The sequence below is a fragment of the Pseudophryne corroboree genome, chromosome 7 (genome assembly GCF_028390025.1).
Source record: "Pseudophryne corroboree isolate aPseCor3 chromosome 7, aPseCor3.hap2, whole genome shotgun sequence".
NCBI lineage: Eukaryota > Metazoa > Chordata > Amphibia > Anura > Myobatrachidae > Pseudophryne > Pseudophryne corroboree.
In genome coordinates this window covers 428,761,964-428,778,635 of record NC_086450.1, presented here as the reverse complement: position 1 = coordinate 428,778,635, position 16,672 = coordinate 428,761,964, and the positions used below count along the sequence as shown (strand labels likewise).

Here is a 16,672-nt window from a genome sequence, read left to right as displayed (position 1 = left end):
TGCCAATTCCCATCTTGTAAACCTTGCTGATGAGACGTGTCTGGTTTGGGCAGAATTTAATAAGGCAGATACCGCATGTGGTGTATGGATTGTGAGGTTGTGGCCTAGCACGACATCTTCGCTTTTTGTCACTAGCAATGCTATCGCCGCAACGCTACGCAAGCATGTGGGGAGGGATCGCGCTACCGTGTCTAGCTGAGCGCTGTAGTATGCAACTGGCCTGCTGGCATCACCGTGTTTTTGGGTTAGTACACCTGCTGCGCACCCAGCCCTTTCTGTTCCGTATAGTTCAAAGGGTTTCCCATAGTCTGGCATACCTAGTGCTGGTGCCTGCGTTAGGCACTGTTTGAGTCTCTCAAATGCTGTTTCGGATTCGTCTGTATGCGAGATCCTATCAGGTTTGTTTGAGGAAACCATTTCCTGCAGAGGTAACGCCAATATGGAAAACCCTGGGATCCAATTACGGCAATACCCACACATTCCTAAAAACGTCCTGATCTGTTGCTGGGTTTGTGGCAGTGTCATGTCTCTAATGGCTTGGATTCTATCAGCGGTCAGGTGTCTCAGTCCTTGTGTTAGACAGTGTCCCAAATATTTTACCTTAGTTTGGCATAATTGTAACTTGTCTTTGGAAACCTTGTGACCTGTGTCTGAAAGATGAAACAGGAGCTGTTTCGTATCCTTCAGGGATGCTTCCAATGAATCAGAACACAGTAGTAAATCATCCACATACTGTATCAATACTGATCCACTCTCTGGTTGGAAAGACTGTAAACAATCATGCAAAGCCTGAGAAAATATACTTGGACTATCTATGAAACCTTGGGGTAACCGAGTCCATGTGTATTGGACTCCTCTGTATGTGAATGCAAACAAATATTGGCTGTCAGGATGCAGAGGTACCGAAAAGAAAGCGGAGCAGAGGTCAATAACAGTGAAAAATTTGGCAGTGGGAGGAATTTGCATTAGGATGACAGCTGGATTAGGCACTACGGGGAACTGACTCTCAACTATTTTGTTAATCCCCCTTAGATCCTGCACTAACCTGTAACCCCTCCCCCCACTCTTTTTAACAGGGAAGATGGGACTATTGGCAGTGCTGGATGTTCTTACCAGAATGCCCTGTTGCAGCAAGCGCTCTATTGCTGGGAAAACTCCTAACTCCACCTCTGGCTTCAGAGGATACTGTGGGATTTTTGGAGCTATCCTACCATCTTTTACTTGTACAACTACTGGAGCTACGTTTGCCATTAATCCAGTGTCCTGTCCATCTTTTGTCCAAAGTGACTCTGGTATCTGAGATGTCATCTCTTCTACTTGGGATGGATTCCTATTTGTCATAATGGAATGTGACATTAATTTTGATGGGGAGTCTAACATGTCTCGTACCTCCTGAGCGTGATTCTCAGGAATGTCCAAGAATACACCTTCAGGAGTACAATAAATGACGCAACCCATTTTACATAGTAAGTCTCTACCCAGGAGATTAGTTGGTGCAGATGCAGCCAGCAAAAAGGAATGCTTGGTGTGCAAAGGCCCTATTGTAATCTCGGCTGGTTTGCTAACAGGGTAGTGCTGGACTACTCCTGTTACTCCCATGGCTGGAATTGTCCTACCAGTGGTTCTCATGCCCACTGTCGAATTTATCACTGACTTGGCCGCCCCTGTGTCTACAAGAAAGTTTAAAGTTTTACCAGCTACATTGATTGCGATCTCTGGTTCACTTCCAAGACTGGCAATCAATTTTACTGGCTGCAGATTACAGGTATGGCCACACCCCTAGTGGGTATGCTGACCTCCCTGAATCCCGCTGGCAGCGACTACTTGTGAGGGGGTTAGCTGGGAACTACCAGAGGCATGCCAATCTCTGTTCGGGGGGTATCTTTTTGTTTCCCCTGTATGTGGCTCATAACTCCGCCTCTGTGGATCCTGATCCCAATGTCTTGTGTTGTGTCGTTGTCTAGGGGGTTGGTATGATTTTGGTACATTTCTTACTCTACATTCTCGTGCATAGTGTCCCGGTCTGTTACAGGAATAACAAGTTATTACAGTTGACTTACTTACAGGATTCGATGGTACATACGCAGGCTGCTTTGTGGTCAGCGCCTGTATACTTACTGACATTAACTTATCACTTTGAGATTCCCTGTGTCTGGTGATGTTTCTGTCGTGATCAATAGCAGCCTCTCTCAAGGTGGACACTGACAGACCTCGCCAACATGGTTGCGTAGTCTGTACCCTAGCCTTTAATGTTTCCTTTAAACCATCCATCAGTACAGATACTGCTACTTCTTGATGGTTTGGGTTGGTCCTAATGTCTTCTATACCAGTGTATTTTGCCATTTCTAATAGTGCCCGGTGAAAATATTCTGTTGCCGTTTCGGACTCCTTTTGCTTAATGGAAAATATTTTATTCCATTTAACAACGGCTGGGAAATACTCTTTTAGCTGCAAATTTATCCTTTTTACATTATCCTTGTCGTATACATCGGTAAGTGGTATATCTTTGTCTAGTCCACAATCAGCCAAGAATTGAACTGAGTCGACATTGGAAGGTAAGCAAGCTCTTAGCACTATCTGCCAATCCTTATTATTGGGCTCTAAAGTGTTTCCTAGATCCCTGATGTATTTTTGGCTTGCCACCAAATCTTTTCTGGGGTCTGGGAATTCAGACACGATAGTCCTCAATTCCATTCTAGTAAACGGGCAATACATGGCAATGTTCCTAACGGGTGTGGCTCCTGATGCATCCGTTTTCCCATTGGGAACTACTATCACCTTAACTGGATTAACTCTAACAACTTCATTCTGTGTAGATTCTACAGCTTGTGGTGAAATTGTTTCAGTGTAATGCATGGTGCCGTACTTACCCGTTGACACGACCTCACCTATCCCTCCGCTAGGGGCCTTCGCTAATCTCGTGGGTGTTGCTGTGCCTACTGTGGTCTCTGCTATAGTGGCTGCGAGAGAGAGAGCTGAAATTGTTGCCGAATCGTCTTCTTGATCACACTCCTGGGGAAAGTTCAAAACAGGGTACAACTTGCACGGGTTAATAATTGCATGAGTTACTTGGTTAACATCATTAACATTTACAGGGTTACTAAGTGTTTGTGTTTTACAACCCAGTGCGTTTCTCTCCGCAATTAACTTCTCTCCTGCTATATATGGTGGTGGCGGGGCTGTTGCAATCAATTTTCTGTTAGGACCAGCCCCCGCCGCCAGAGCCAAACCTCTCTGTATCTCACCTTCCTGGTGCCATAACTGTAAATAATCATGATGCTGAATTCGTCTCTTTGTTGATTTTATGAGACATATCCTCCTCCTTAAATTTTGTAACACTTCTGTGCTGAAGCTACCTATTCTTGGGAATTTGTCCCTGTCTTGTACAGTCATTCTCTCCCATTCATCACATAAAACCTCTGTGTGACTTCCGTATTTTTCACACATGATGTACCTTGCCGACCCTACTGGTCGGTTCTCTGAATCAACCCGAACCGAGGTTGATCGCCCCCTACCTGAACAATTGGCCCCCATAATCTGCAGGTGTTGCTTACTACTCCTGTGATCTTTATATCACGGTCTTCAGCGAACCCTTACAGCAAACCAAATTATTCACAATAGGCCGGCGGTGGCGGTTTACCGAGTACCCCACTCACTCGCCCACCTCGACCAATACGACCTGATCACACCGATATGGTGCTGGCGTACTCGATACAGGGCCCCTATGGAACCTTCGGTTTACTGGAACATATGAGGGTTACCCGCAGGACACTTACTCTTTCCAGTAAAGGTGGGGTTGTTAGATAGTTCCTGAGTGACCAGCGAACTTCCCTTCCAAAAATAAAAAATTACACAAATCACGTCAGAATGTACAAATAGCGTTTGTGACCACTTTACTCTAATGGTATTAGGTCAGATTACTAACTACTGCACACAATTACGTGCGGTACAATCGTTCAGTACATAAGCACTACTTGTCATGTACTGAAAGATCAATGGAATCGAAAATTTCGGCTGCGAATTCCTTCAGCATGAGCTTGTATGGCCTATATGGGTTCTGCACCAACACCCCAGGCGTTGTGCCTCTTGTACCTTTATAGCGGACCTCTTTGTCTATTTTACCTGTTACCTTATGACCTCCTGGTCTGTTACCTTATGACCTCCTGGTCTGTTACCTTATGACCTCCTGGTCTGTTACCTTATGACCTCCTGGTCTGTTACCTTATGGTCCGCTATACTCTAATGCTCAAATATTATTTAACCAGGGATGCCTCCCTAGCCACCGTATATGTCACTTACACGTATGTTCCTTGACGAGTACCCGACTTTCCTTTTGGTTCAACCTCTAAGTTATATAAACTTATGTGATAAAAACACACTCACTCAACACATGTACACTTTGTTTCTATATCTATTTCTGCGCAGAAATTTTCTTCAGCCCAGCTGTGTTACCAATTAGGAGCAGGATCTGTTAAACTAAATTTCAGATTTTTTTTTCAAAAATAGATTTGCGTTATTTACCGCGTCGCGTTATTTATCGCCTTTGCGTTAATTATCGCTTTGCGCTAAAATCCAACTTTTTCGTGACTTGAGCTACGTGGGCGTAACCGGACGCTACGTTGCGTAATGTACGCTGCGTGCGTCTGCCTTTGGATTGCGTACGCTAGTCTTTGTTAGAGACACGTGTACGCAAAACAAAGATCCACCGTAACACAATTTCTACTTTTATCAATGTAGATGATCCCTGATCATCTACCGCACACCACACTGGCTGCCTTATCTCCTAGACAAGCCGTGTGTTGGTCTATACTTTAACTATTACCTCTACTATGAAATAACAGCAAATCTCTTTTTGCACTTTCTATCAACTATAAAAATTGGCAAACAGGAATAGTGATATACGAAATTGAAAAAGAAATGCAGATATATATGTATGCGTGCGTGTATACGCAAGACAGAAGAAAAATAAACAGTTTTAAAAGACACAAGCGTTTTGTTCTTACTTCCGGTTCCCGGATTCCTTCAGCACTCTTTATCTAAGCGAAGCAGACGCTTATCCCGTCAGCACTGCGAGACAACCTCCCACCCTTTGCTGGAGGATAATGTCTGCTGATCTACCTAGTGCAGATATGAGAAGGACAGGACGAGTCCCCAATTGACAATGCTAAATTCTTTTGTCGTATAAACAACCCTTAATGAAGTCTAAGAACACTGTACGCTGTTTACTTAAGAAGTACCGGAAGGGTACGCCAGTTGCGTAACGATCGCTCAGCCGTAGGCGAGACGCTCAAGCGTCACGTTCGCTCACGGCCCAGTGATCACAGGACAGCACGTTGTTGGCTATGACTAGAGAAATGATTCGCTATGGCGTAGCGGACGCTCGAGACCACGAGGAGATCACCAGCGGCGCAGACGCTCACAACGCTATACCTTTATGTCTAAACCTTTTATCAATGAAATACACAGAATACCTTAATGTGAATACAGGGTGTATGTGCAACCTTGTGTAACCTAACTAACTACAAAGCTGCTTGAGCGTCACCGACGCTCAAGTGAACACTTAAAACTATAGAAAATACACAGATACTGGTTTAGGGTCCAAAGCCTATTAACTGTATTATATCTAATATACTTGTAAAAAGAATAACAGTACAAATGATACACTACAATATAACAGATTCCTCCTAACCAATATACAACACTATCTAATACAATTCAATACTAGTCTAGGGGAGATGTGAGAGAAAAGAGAAAGGAGAGAGAGAGAAAAATGGAAAGAGATGAGAGAAATTGGCTCACAGTAAGACAATGATTACGGAGAGAAAACTTACGCACAAGGGGAAACGATCGCATGCGCCTGGACATCCAGCACCCGATTTTCAGCAATGAGAACCGTTGAAGAGTGAGAGCTGGATGTGGTCGGCCTGCCTATTTATGCCCCACACACAATGCAATCCAATGGTCCCTACAATCTTGTCGTCCATTGGACACAGGAATTCGGCTTCGCATCATAACAAAAGGTCATAGGTTGATTCATACAGGTGGGCTGTGACGATTTCCAACAGCTCAGGTGGGTGGGAAACTGGGTTTCCCGCCGCATACCTGAGTATGAGTAAATAATAGAAATGGACATAAACTTCTTATGTCCATAACTATCCGCACGAGCGATTAATACGCTCCAAACCAACACCGGAATATTGTTAATTAAATACTCTTCCGATGGGTACCAAACACTGCTATATGATTCCTGTTAGACCCTTCGTACAATACAAAGAGGGATTCCTCCGTTCAGGGACGTTCTATATTAACCAAACTTTCAGGAACCATTAAAGGGATCATGATCTATAAACTACATTAATTATGAAAATGTGTAACGAATGAGTCGCACGCTACGACTACATAAACTCTACCGTAAATACGCATACCGTGCGCCCGTGGGTGCACGCTATTGCGGGTATGCGCCTTCACGGGAGAGCGTACGCATGCGCAGCGCGGACCAGTGTGCGGTGCAAATATGGCAACGTGTATAGAGATATTTTTCTGACTTTGACAGTACAGCCAAACTTTTGTTTTTTATACAGCAGGGCCTAGAGTTAGGCCTGCGTCTGGCCTCCCTCAAGGTTCATATTTCTGCCTTGTCGGTGTGGTTTCAGAGAAAAATTGCGACTTTACCTTATGTTCATACTTTCACTCAGGGTGTGTTGCGTATCCAACCTCCCTATGTCCCGCCTGTGGCTCCTTGGGACTTGTCGGTGGTTTTGGAGGCGTTGCAGGAGCCTCCATTTGAACCTCTTGGTTCAAGCTGACCTTAAGTGGCTTTCCCTTAAGGTGGTGTTCTTGCTGGCTATTGCCTCTGCTAGAAGAGTGTCGGATTTGGGTGCCTTGTCTTGTAGTTCCCCATATCTGATTTTTCACCGTGACCGGGCGGTTCACTCGTCCCGGATATTTACCTAAGGTGGTTTCTTCGTTCCACCTTAATCAGGAGATTGTGGTTCCAGCTTTTGTTTCTCCTGATTTGTCTCCCAAAGAGCGGTCTTTGGATGTGGTACGGGCTCTCCGTATCTATGTGAAGAGAACTGCTTCTATTCGAAAGTCTGATTCTCTCTTTGTTTTGTTTGGATTTCACAAACGTGGCTGGCCTGCTCACAAGCAGACCCTGGCCAGGTGGATTAGAATGGTGATTGCGCATGCTTATGTGAAGGCTGGCCTGTCAGCTCCTGTTCACATTACGGCCCATTCTACTCGGTCTGTTGGACCTTCTTGGGCGGCCCAACATGGTGCGACCCTTGACCAATTGTGCAAGGCGGCTACGTGGTCCTCCGGGAACATGTTCTTAAGGTTCTATGCCTTCGATACTGCCGCTTCCGAGGATGCTTCCTTTGGACGCCGGGTTCTTGTGCCCGCTACAGTGCGTCCCCTCCCATAAGGAACTGCTTTAGGACATCCCCATTGTCCAGACTTGTGGAGCCCAGTGTACCCCGCAGCAGAAAACGAGTTTTATGGTAAGAACTTACCCTTGTTAAAACTCTTTCTGCGAGGTACACTGGGCTCCACAAGGCGCCCACCCTGACACACTTAGCTTCTTTGGGTTGGTATGGCATTAGCCGCTGACACTTCTCTTGTCGTGAGAGTGTGGTGTATGTGGCTACTAACCGTTGTCGTCTCTTTTCCTGCTACTGCATTGGGCTGGTTAACTAAACTGAGCTCCTGTGCTGGGAGGCGGGGTTATAGAGGAGGCGGCGCTGTGCATTCTGGGAACAGTCAAAGCTTTGAGCCTGTTGGTGCCTCGGATCAAGATCCTACTCTACACCCCATTGTCCAGACTTGTGGAGCCCAGTGTACCTCGCAGAAAGAGTTTTAACAAGGGTAAGTTCTTACCATAAAACTCATTTTTTATTTTGGTGGAGGGGGGGTTTCTGGGTGCTCCGAAACCCCCCCTGCGTGCGCCACTGGATCTGGCAATACATAGGTGAACAAATTGTGTGCATAGGCATATTTATTGCTGACATTAGAGCAATGGTTCCCAAACTCAATCCACATAGTACCCTTAAGGGTAAATTTACTAAGGTGGGCATTCTATTTAAGATGGGATGTTGCTAGGGTTACCACCTCATCCCTTTAATTCTGGACACATATTAATTACACAGGTTCTGTGGCTGGCTGACTTCAAGACTCCATTTCACCTGATTTTAATCAGCCACAGAACCTGTGAAACTAATGTGTCAAGAATTAACGGGATGTTGCCCATAGCAAACAATCAGATTCCAGGTATTATCTTCTAGAAGGTGCTAGATAAATGAGAAGTGGAATCTGATTGGTTGCTATTGGCTATCTTAAATAGAACTCCCATCTTAGTAAATTTACCCCTAACAGTCCAGATTTCAGGGATATCCATGCTAAAGCCCAGATGATTTAATAAGTACCCCAGTCAGTTTGATTATACCATCTGTAATGCTTAAAACCTGGACTTTTAAGTAGAGATGAGCGGGTTCGGTTCCTCGGAATCCGAACCCCCCCGAACTTCAGCCTTTTTACACGGGTCCGAGGCAGACTCGGATCTTCCCACCTTGCTCGGCTAACCCGAGCGCGCCCGAACGTCATCATCCCGCTGTCGGATTCTCGCGAGGCTCGAATTCTATCGCGAGACTCGGATTCTATATAAGGAGCCGCGCGTCGCCGCCATTTTCACACGTGCATTGAGATTGATAGGGAGAGGACGTGGCTGGCGTCCTCTCCGTTTATAGTTACTGTTAGTAGTTAGTTGATCTGATTGCTGCTTAGCTTATTGTGGGGAGGATTGGGGAGAGCTGAGGAGTACAGTCAGTGCAGAGTTTTGCTAGTTTTTTTTAATCCGTTCTCTGCCTGAAAAAAACGCTCCATACCATATCTGTGCTCAGCCTCAGTGTGCTGCATGATATATCTATGTATATCTGACTGTGCTGAGTGCTCACTGCTCACACAGCTGAATTGTGATGGAGACTGGGGTGCAGTTATAGCAGGAGTACAGTGCACACTTTTGCTGCCAGTGTGACTGACCAGTGACCACCAGTATATCGTCTGCCTGAAAAAGTTAAACACTCCTGTGGTGTTTTATTTTTTTATTCTATAAACGCATTCTGCTGACAGTGTCCAGCAGGTCCGCCATTCATTATATTATATAAATATTTACCTGCAGTAGTGTTATATTTTTTTTGTTCATCTCTATCATCTTTATCATCTCTATATTAGCAGACGCAGTACGGTAGTCCACGGCTGTGGCTACCTCTGTGTCGTCAGTGCCCGTCCATAATTGTATACCTACCTGTGGTGGGGTTTTTTTTTCTATCTTCTTCATACTAGTAGTTTAGGAGTCTGCTGACAGTGTCCAGCAGGTCCGTCATTATATTATATATACCTGCAGTAGTGATATATATATATTTTTTATATCATTATCATCTCTATACTAGCAGACGCAGTACGGTAGTCCACGGCTGTAGCTACCTCTGTGTCGTCAGTGCTCGTCCATAATTGTATACCTACCTGTGGTGGGTTTTTTTTTTCTATCTTCTTCATACTAGTAGTTTAGGAGTCTGCTGACAGTGTCCAGCAGGTCCGTCATTATATTATATATACCTGCAGTAGTGATATATATATATTTTTTATATCATTATCATCTCTATACTAGCAGACGCAGTACGGTAGTCCACGGCTGTAGCTACCTCTGTGTCGTCAGTCACTCGTTATCCATCCATCTCCATTGTTTACCTGAGGTGCCTTTTAGTTGTGCCTATTAAAATATGGAGAACAAAAATGTTGAGGTTCCAAAAATAGGGAAAGATCAAGATCCACTTCCACCTCGTGCTGAAGCTGCTGCCACTAGTCATGGCCGAGACGATGAAATTCCATCAACGTCGTCTGCCAAGGCCGATGCCCAATGTCATAGTACAGAGCATGTAAAATCCAAAACACAAAATATCAGTAAAAAAAGGACTCAAAAATCTAAAATAAAATCGTCGGAGGAGAAGCGTAAACTTGCCAATATGCCATTTACCACACGGAGTGGCAAGGAACGGCTGAGGCCCTGGCCTATGTTCATGGCTAGTGGTTCAGCTTCACATGAGGATGGAAGCACTCAGCCTCTCGCTAGAAAAATGAAAAGACTTAAGCTGGCAAAAGCACAGCAAAGAACTGTGCATTCTTCGAACTCACAAATCCACAAGGAGAGTCCAATTGTGTCGGTTGCGATGCCTGACCTTCCCAACACTGGACGTGAAGAGCATGCGCCTTCCACCATTTGCACGCCCCCTGCAAGTGCTGGAAGGAGCACCCGCAGTCCAGTTCCTGATAGTCAGATTGAAGATGTCAGTGTTGAAGTACACCAGGATGAGGAGGATATGGGTGTTGCTGGCGCTGGGGAGGAAATTGACAAGGAGGATTCTGATGGTGAGGTGGTTTGTTTAAGTCAGGCACCGGGGGAGACACCTGTTGTCCGTGGGAGGAATATGGCCATTGACATGCCTGGTGAAAATACCAAAAAAAATCAGCTCTTCGGTGTGGAAGTATTTCAACAGAAATGCGGACAACAGGTGTCAAGCCGTGTGTTGCCTTTGTCAAGCTGTAATAAGTAGGGGTAAGGACGTTAACCACCTCGGAACATCCTCCCTTATACGTCACCTGCAGCGCATTCATAATAAGTCAGTGACAAGTTCAAAAACTTTGGGCGACAGCGGAAGCAGTCCACTGACCAGTAAATCCCTTCCTCTTGTAACCAAGCTCACGCAAACCACCCCACCAACTCCCTCAGTGTCAATTTCCTCCTTCCCCAGGAATGCCAATAGTCCTGCAGGCCATGTCACTGGCAATTCTGACGAGTCCTCTCCTGCCTGGGATTCCTCCGATGCATCCTTGAGTGTAACGCCTACTGTTGCTGGCGCTGCTGTTGTTGCTGCTGGGAGTCGATGGTCATCCCAGAGGGGAAGTCGTAAGACCACTTTTACTACTTCCACCAAGCAATTGACTGTCCAACAGTCCTTTGCGAGGAAGATGAAATATCACAGCAGTCATCCTGCTGCAAAGCGGATAACTGAGGCCTTGGCATCCTGGGCGGTGAGAAACGTGGTTCCGGTATCCATCATTACTGCAGAGCCAACTATAGACTTGATTGAGGTACTGTGTCCCCGGTACCAAATACCATCTAGGTTCCATTTCTCTAGGCAGGCGATACCGAAAATGTACACAGACCTCAGAAAAAGACTCACCAGTGTCCTAAAAAATGCAGTTGTACCCAATGTCCACTTAACCACGGACATGTGGACAAGTGGAGCAGGGCAGGGTCAGGACTATATGACTGTGACAGCCCACTGGGTAGATGTATTGACTCCCGCCGCAAGAACAGCAGCGGCGGCACCAGTAGCAGCATCTCGCAAACGCCAACTCTTTCCTAGGCAGGCTACGCTTTGTATCACCGCTTTCCAGAATACGCACACAGCTAAAAACCTCTTACGGCAACTGAGGAAGATCATCGCAGAATGGCTTACCCCAATTGGACTCTCCTGTGGATTTGTGGCATCGGACAACGCCAGCAATATTGTGTGTGCATTAAATATGGGCAAATTCCAGCACGTCCCATGTTTTGCACATACCTTGAATTTGGTGGTGCAGAATTATTTAAAAAACGAGAGGGGCGTGCAAGAGATGCTGTCGGTGGCCAGAAGAATTGCGGGACACTTTCGGCGTACAGGCACCACGTACAGAAGACTGGAGCAACACCAAAAACGCCTGAACCTGCCCTGCCATCATCTGAAGCAAGAAGTGGTAACGAGGTGGAATTCAACCCTCTATATGCTTCAGAGGTTGGAGGAGCAGCAAAAGGCCATTCAAGCCTATACAACTGACCACGATATAGGAGGTGGAATGCACCTGTCTCAAGCGCAGTGGAGAATGATTTCAACGTTGTGCAAGGTTCTGCAACCTTTTGAACTTGCCACACGTGAAGCCAGTTCAGACACTGCCAGCCTGAGTCATCAGGCTTTTGCAGAAGAAGCTGGAGACATTGAAGGAGGAGCTAACACTGAGCGATTCCGCTAGGCATGTGGGACTTGTGGATGGTGCCCTTAATTCGCTTAACAAGGATTCACGGGTGGTCAATCTGTTGAAATCAGAGCACTACATTTTGGCCACCGTGCTCGATCCTAGATTTAAAACCTACGTTGGATCTCTCTTTCCGGCAGACACAAGTCTGCAGGGGTTCAAAGAACTGCTGGTGAGAAAATTGTCAAGTCAAGCGGAACGCGACCTGTCAACATCTCCTCCTTCACATTCTCCCGCAACTGGGGGTGCGAGGAAAACGCTCAGAATTCCGAGCCCACCCGCTGGCGGTGATGCAGGGCAGTCTGGAGCGACTGCTGATGCTGACATCTGGTCCGGACTGAAGGACCTGACAACGATTACGGACATGTCGTCTACTGTCACTGCATATGATTCTCTCACCATTGCAAGAATGGTGGAGGATTATATGAGTGACCGCATCCAAGTAGGCACGTCAGACAGTCCGTACGTATACTGGCAGGAAAAAGAGGCAATTTGGAGGCCCTTGCACAAACTGGCTTTATGCTACCTAAGTTGCCCTCCCACAAGTGTGTACTCCGAAAGAGTGTTTAGTGCCGCCGCTCACCTTGTCAGCAATCGGCGTACGAGGTTACTTCCAGAAAATGTGGAGAAGATGATGTTCATTAAAATGAATTATAATCAATTCCTCCATGGAGACATTCACCAGCAGCAATTGCCTCCACAAAGTACACAGGGAGCTGTGATGGTGGATTCCAGTGGGGACGAATTGATAATCTGTGAGGAGGGGGGATGTACACGGTGATGAATCGGAGGATGATGATGAGGTGGACATCTTGCCTCTGTAGAGCCAGTTTGTGCAAGGAGAGATTAATTGCTTCTTTTTTGGTGGGGGTCCAAACCAACCCGTCATTTCAGTCACAGTCGTGTGGCAGACCCTGTCACTGAAATGATGGGTTGGTTAAAGTGTGCATGTCCTGTTTATACAACATAAGGGTGGGTGGGAGGGCCCAAGGACAATTCCATCTTGCACCTCTTTTTTCTTTCATTTTTCTTTGCGTCATGTGCTGTTTGGGGAGTGTTTTTTGGAAGGGCCATCCTGCGTGACACTGCAGTGCCACTCCTAGATGGGCCAGGTGTTTGTGTTGGCCACTAGGGTCACTTATCTTAGTCACACAGCTACCTCATTGCGCCTCTTTTTTTTCTTCTTTGCGTCATGTGCTGTTTGGGGAGTAATTTTTGGAAGGGCCTTCCGGCCTGACACTGCAGTGCCACTCCTAGATGGGCCAGGTGTTTGTGTCGGCCACTAGGGTCGCTTAGCTTACTCACACAGCTACCTCATTGCGCCTCTTTTTTTCTTTGCGTCATGTGCTGTTTGGGGAGTGTTTTTTGGAAGGGCCATCCTGCGTGACACTGCAGTGCCACTCCTAGATGGGCCAGGTGTTTGTGTCGGCCACTAGGGTCGCTGAGCTTAGTCACACAGCTACCTCATTGCGCCTCTTTTTTTCTTTGCGTCATGTGCTGTTTGGGGAGTGTTTTTTGGAAGGGCCATCCTGCGTGACACTGCAGTGCCACTCCTAGATGGGCCAGGTGTTTGTGTCGGGCCACTTGGGTCGCTGAGCTTAGTCATCCAGCGACCTCGGTGCAAATTTTAGGACTAAAAATAATATTGTGAGGTGTGAGGTGTTCAGAATAGACTGAAAATGAGTGGAAATTATGGTTATTGAGGTTAATAATACTTTGGGATCAAAATGACCCCCAAATTCTATGATTTAAGCTGTTTTTTAGGGTTTTTTGAAAAAAACACCCGAATCCAAAACACACCCGAATCCGACAAAAAAAAATTCGGTGAGGTTTTGCCAAAACGCGTTCGAACCCAAAACACGGCCACGGAACCGAACCCAAAACCAAAACACAAAACCCAAAAAATTTCCGGTGCACATCTCTACTTTTAAGTCGAGTACACACTAGACGATGTGTGTGCCCGGCGATATTGGCGGCGACGGGACCTGGTGTGGCAACTTCAAACACACTTGCCGATGTCGGCATTGGTGGGGTGGGGGGCGGGGCCATGCTGCATTGCTACATTCGTCAGCATGGCCCTGGCTGAAGATATCACCCACGGTGTCGCTGACTAGACACAGGAGTGCGCATGGTTAGCGACATAGGGGGTGATTCCGAGTTGTTCGCTCGCTAGCTGCTTTTAGCAGCATTGCACACGCAAAGCCGCCGCCCTCTGGGAGTGTATCTTAGCTTAGCAGAATTGCGAACGAAAGATTAGCAGAATTGCGAATAGAAATTTCTTAGCAGTTTCTGAGTAGCTTCAGACCTACTCACAAATAGCGATCAGTTCAGTCAGTTTCGTTCCTGGTTTGACATCACACACACGCCCAGCGTTCGCCCAGCCACTCCCCCGTTTCTCCAGACACTCCCGCGTTTTTCCCTGGCACGCCTGCGTTTTTCCGCACACTCCCAGAAAACGGCCAGTTTCCGCCCAGAAACACCCATTTCATGTCAATAACACTACGATCAGCAGAACGATGAAAAAACTTTGTTACGCCGTGAGTAAAATACCAAACTTTTGTGCTAATTTACTTAGCGCAGGCGCGCTGCGTACATTGCGCATGCGCAGTTTGAGACTAGTCGCTCTGTAGCGAAAAAAAATAACGAGCGAACAAATCGGAATGACCCCCAAAGTGCATACACACTAGACGATTGTGAACGATGTGATGGAATTAGGCACATTGGGGGTCATTCCGAGTTGTTCGCTCATTGCCGATTTTCGCAACGGAGCGATTAAGGCAAAAATGCGCATGCGCATGGTACGCAGCGCGCATGCGCAAAGTATTTTAGCACAAAACTTAGTAGATTTACTCACGGCCGAAGGAAGATTTTTCATCGTTGAAGTGATCGGAGTGTGATTGACAGGAAGTGGGTGTTTCTGGGCGGAAACTGACTGTTTTCTCGGAGTGTGCAGAAAAACGCAGGCGTGCCAGGATAAAACGCAGGAGTGTCTGGAGAAACGGGGGAGTGGCTGACCAAATGCAGGACGTGTTTGTGACGTCAAACCAGGAACGAAACGGGCTGAGCTGATCGCAATCTAGGAGTAGGTCTGGTGCTACTCAGAAACTGCTAAGAATTATTTAGTAGCAATTCTGCTAATCTTTCGTTCGCTATTCTGCTAAGCTAAGATACACTCCCAGAGGGCGGTGGCCTAGCGTGTGCAATGCTGCTAAAATCTGCTAGCGAGCGAACAACTCGGAATGACCCCCATTGTCCACTATATCGTCTAGTGTGTGTACACAGCATTAGAGGGCCTTGGTTAACTCTGATGGAAATTATAATTGAGGGTAAATGTGATGGTGATTGGGGTAAAGGAAATCATGAAGATGGGGAGACATCACATCGGGACTGAAAGAAAAGATTAATGCCCTTATTTGTCACAATTTTATCACTCAGCTTCCGAAAGTATATAGGACTCATCATAAACATACAACGTTCTGTATGTATACAAAAAAGAATTATGCATTAGATACCATGTAACCTCTTATTGAATAGAACAGCCTTAAGCTTAGCTATGTGCTTGAGCTCATCTGGGAAAACAACATATGCCTCGTGCCTCGTGTCTTATGCCTCGTTGCCTTCATGCCCCATTACTAGCCCTCCCCTGCTGCCATAAAGTTTTAGATCTTGATGGTGTTAAGTCTTACATCTGTGAAACGACCTTGTATTAATATTGTTTTATCTTTCTTTCTGTCACCAGGTGATGCATGCACAGGCAGTACAGATAACACAGGTTTTTATGCAGTGTCCGTCCTTGGACCTTATTCTTCCTACATCTCAGCAGCAAAATTAATGACGTTTTTCCCCAAAGCAAATATAACGCAATATTCACTCATATTCCCATTTGCCGTTAGTGGAGCTGTAATTACAGACATAGGTACTATAACTAATACATAAATCTCTAATAAATCTAATAAATTGTAATGTTTTAATCAGAAAAATCTACCCTTTAGTGGGCGTAGATCGTAGTACATGGAAAGACTGAATAAAAACTGATCGCGTTTGCTAAAATAAACTTTATTAACTATTCCAGGCCTTGCTGTTCAGTATACTATTATTTGGCCACGGCTAATTTGTTTATCAGAAGTGGAAATACTTTTTGTTTGATTTTACATTTATTACGTTAATAATTCTGTTCGTGCTTTGAAATGTTATTTGTCAATTATACTTTGCTGATCTCAATGTGCAGAAAATGAATATTCCCCCTAATAAAATATAAATGGTTCAAATTGATTTTCGTCTTGTGGTTAAGATTCATATACTTTGTCCTTTTCATAAATTGTAGGCAAATCAAACCTGTCTTCGCCATACCTTCCAACATTTTCAAAAGGGAATCTAAGATTCTTGTGCGCGATTTCAAAGCAAGCATCTGAAAACGGGGTGTGGCCTCAACAAAAAGGGGGTGTGGCTTTGTGGAATGCCACGACCGCAAGCCAGGCCTCCCATTTTCTGGCACTATAGGGGCATGCCCAGTGCCCCCACAACCCCCACCAGGAAGGAGACGGAACGTTGTGGGGGTGGTGCTGCGCGAATGGGGGGTGAAGGCGGGCAAATGGGGGCGTGT

General features: G+C 45.9%; 1 protein-coding gene across 1 annotated transcript in view; it reads left to right on the top strand.

Moving 5' to 3' along the window:
* LOC134943827 (uncharacterized) overlaps positions 1 to 16,307 on the top strand; it is a 67,749-nt gene extending 51,442 nt beyond the window's left edge. The window contains exon 15 of the mRNA XM_063932436.1: positions 15,809 to 16,307. Coding sequence (XP_063788506.1) covers positions 15,809 to 16,005 — 197 coding nt within the window. The 3' untranslated portion in view covers positions 16,006 to 16,307. The remainder of the gene's footprint in view (positions 1 to 15,808) is intronic.
* Positions 16,308 to 16,672: the final 365 nt, after the last annotated feature.